Source organism: Silene latifolia, chromosome Y (assembly GCF_048544455.1).
Source record: "Silene latifolia isolate original U9 population chromosome Y, ASM4854445v1, whole genome shotgun sequence".
NCBI lineage: Eukaryota > Viridiplantae > Streptophyta > Magnoliopsida > Caryophyllales > Caryophyllaceae > Silene > Silene latifolia.
In genome coordinates, this window is record NC_133538.1 from 149,476,977 (window position 1) to 149,479,328 (window position 2,352).

At 38.1% G+C, this 2,352-nt stretch overlaps 1 protein-coding gene across 1 annotated transcript; it reads right to left on the bottom strand.

The window, feature by feature from the left end:
* Window positions 1-291: 291 nt before the first annotated feature.
* On the bottom strand, window positions 292-1,931 carry LOC141629164 (uncharacterized). Its single transcript, XM_074442209.1, has 3 exons — window positions 1,355-1,931; window positions 959-1,201; window positions 292-827 (listed from the first exon to the last, which is right to left on the bottom strand). Exons 1-3 carry the CDS (start codon window positions 1,929-1,931, stop codon window positions 292-294), a joined length of 1,356 nt encoding a protein of 451 aa, XP_074298310.1.
* Between the last annotated feature and the right edge of the window lie 421 nt (window positions 1,932-2,352).

Below are 2,352 nucleotides of genomic sequence, written 5' to 3' on the forward strand. Positions count from 1 at the left end.
CTGCTGCAATCTGATTTGAGCTATGTCAGATTTGTTCTCAATATCAGAGAAATGATCTCTATTGATCTTTTTAAGCTCAGGTTTTAAAAGCTTCAGTTTTTTAACAACACTGTACATTTTAATTCCAGGGATCCATTGTTGCCAGACCTTAGAAACACTCTCCTGAAAGCCATCAGCTGCACTCCACATATTAAAATACTTAAAAGGTCTATGTTGGTGTCCCCCCATAGGACCTTTACTCACTAGACAAGGATGGTGATCAAATTGTCCCTCAGGTAAGAAATTAGCCAATTACTCAGGAAAATTATCCAACCAATCTTGATTCACCAACCATTTATCCAGCCTGCTATATACTCTAGTCTCTGGTGGTTGCTTGTTATTCCAAGTGTAGAAGGCCCCAATTGCTGCAATATCCATAACTCCACATTCTTGGATACAATCATAAAATGGATCAGATTCAGCCTCAGTCACCCTACCTCCTAGCCTTTCATTTGCTTGTAACACACAGTTGAAATCCCCTCCTATGGCCCAAGGAGCATCAATCTGCCTTGCAATATTCTTGAGATTCATCCAAAGGGATTCTCTTTCTCCCACACCATTGAAAGCATAAATGACAGTCAAATAGAATTTCATATGAATAATTTTATTAGTCACATGAACATGAATAAACTGAGCATCATATTTAATGAAAGTAATGTCAAACACTTGAGGTTTCCAAATCACCCAAACTCTTCCTCCATGATGAAGTGCATTATTAGTTGATACACTCCAATCAGAGAAGATTTTATTAACAATATTATGGAGATTCATTGCCTTGATCTTGGTTTCTAACAAACCAAACAAGCCAATATTATTAGCATGAAGAAAATTATTCACAAATCTCTGTTTCACATCCTTATTCATCCCTCTCGCATTCCAAAAACCAAAATTCATTAAGTAATATTGGGGGGATCATTACCATTAACACCAATGTCTATTTTAGGAGAGCTATTTTCCTTCAACTGCCCCATGCCATGAGGATATGTAGCAATCTTCCTGCTAACCTGACCACTCCCTTGTCTAGGATGCCTGACAGGGGAGAGAGTCCCACTGGAGCTTACTGGAATCCTAGTTTCAGGAGTTTTTAATGTGTCTTGAACCACCTCTGTGCTTTTTGTGACAGGTGAATCTTTTGTACCAGTCTGCACAGTAACTGTATGCTCTGTGACAATTGTTGTAGCACCAGTAACATCCTGAATAGGAGGAGCAACAGCTTTCTTGATTGGCCGCCACACTTTCTGAGGTATGGGAGCCTTTACTATGTTCTTACCTTTCCTGCATTATTCCTTCTCATGCCCTAGTTGCTTACACTTACTACATAAACTAGGCTTCCACTCATAGACAATGTCAATAGTCACTTCCTGTTTCTTTTCATCCAAAAACTTTATGCTTTTAGGGAAGGTCTGACCTAGCTTTAGTTCAACCATTACCCTAGCAAAACCTAACCTGGTTTTCATTTCAGTGGAGGGATCACTTTTAACATAATGACCTAACAGATTTGCTATTATAGGCAAGCTTTTACCCCAAAATTTGAGGGGCAAGTTCTGCATACGAATCCATGCTGGTACTGCTTTGATGTTCTCCTTTGTAAGCTGAAGATCTGGCTGCCAAGGCTTTATAATTAGCGGCTTATTATCAAATAAGAAGTAGCCACTATTTAGAACAGATTGTTTCATTTCTTCAGTTTGAAACCTGGCTAAAAAGACTCCATATGGAAGGAACGATATTTTATCAATGACATACTTGTTCCAAATTCTTTTCAGGAAGCCTTCCAAGATCTGCCAAGGAGGGTTTGCCCCAACAAAAAATCCCATCACAGCTTGTTGCCAATAGTCCAGTTCTGATTGTACATCATCATCAGTCAGTTGCAAAAGTTCCGGCTCATCATCCATGATTTGAATTTTTTTTTTCCATGTATTTGATACCACGTATCATCCTGACTGATTTCATCACCAGAGTCAGACTCATCAGCACAATCTTCTACTAAACCATCATTAATGTCAAGCATTGGGATACCAGTTACCTCATGGATATTTTTCATTTTTTGGCCTTCTTCCACATCTGGTTTACCCAAAATTTTTGACTTTTCTGATTGAATAGCATTAGATATTAGTGATTTGTTAATAGATTGCTTAGAATTCAAGGACAATTTGGTTGATTTTTTTGTCATCTTGATCAGAAAACGTGCCCTAGAGATGGGTGCAACTTCTCTTTCTCTCTCTAGGGTTCCTTTTTTTTATACACGAGATAAAATACACGTGATTTTAAAAAATTGATTTAGTTCCCCATTTATTCCTTGAGTATAGACTTCTT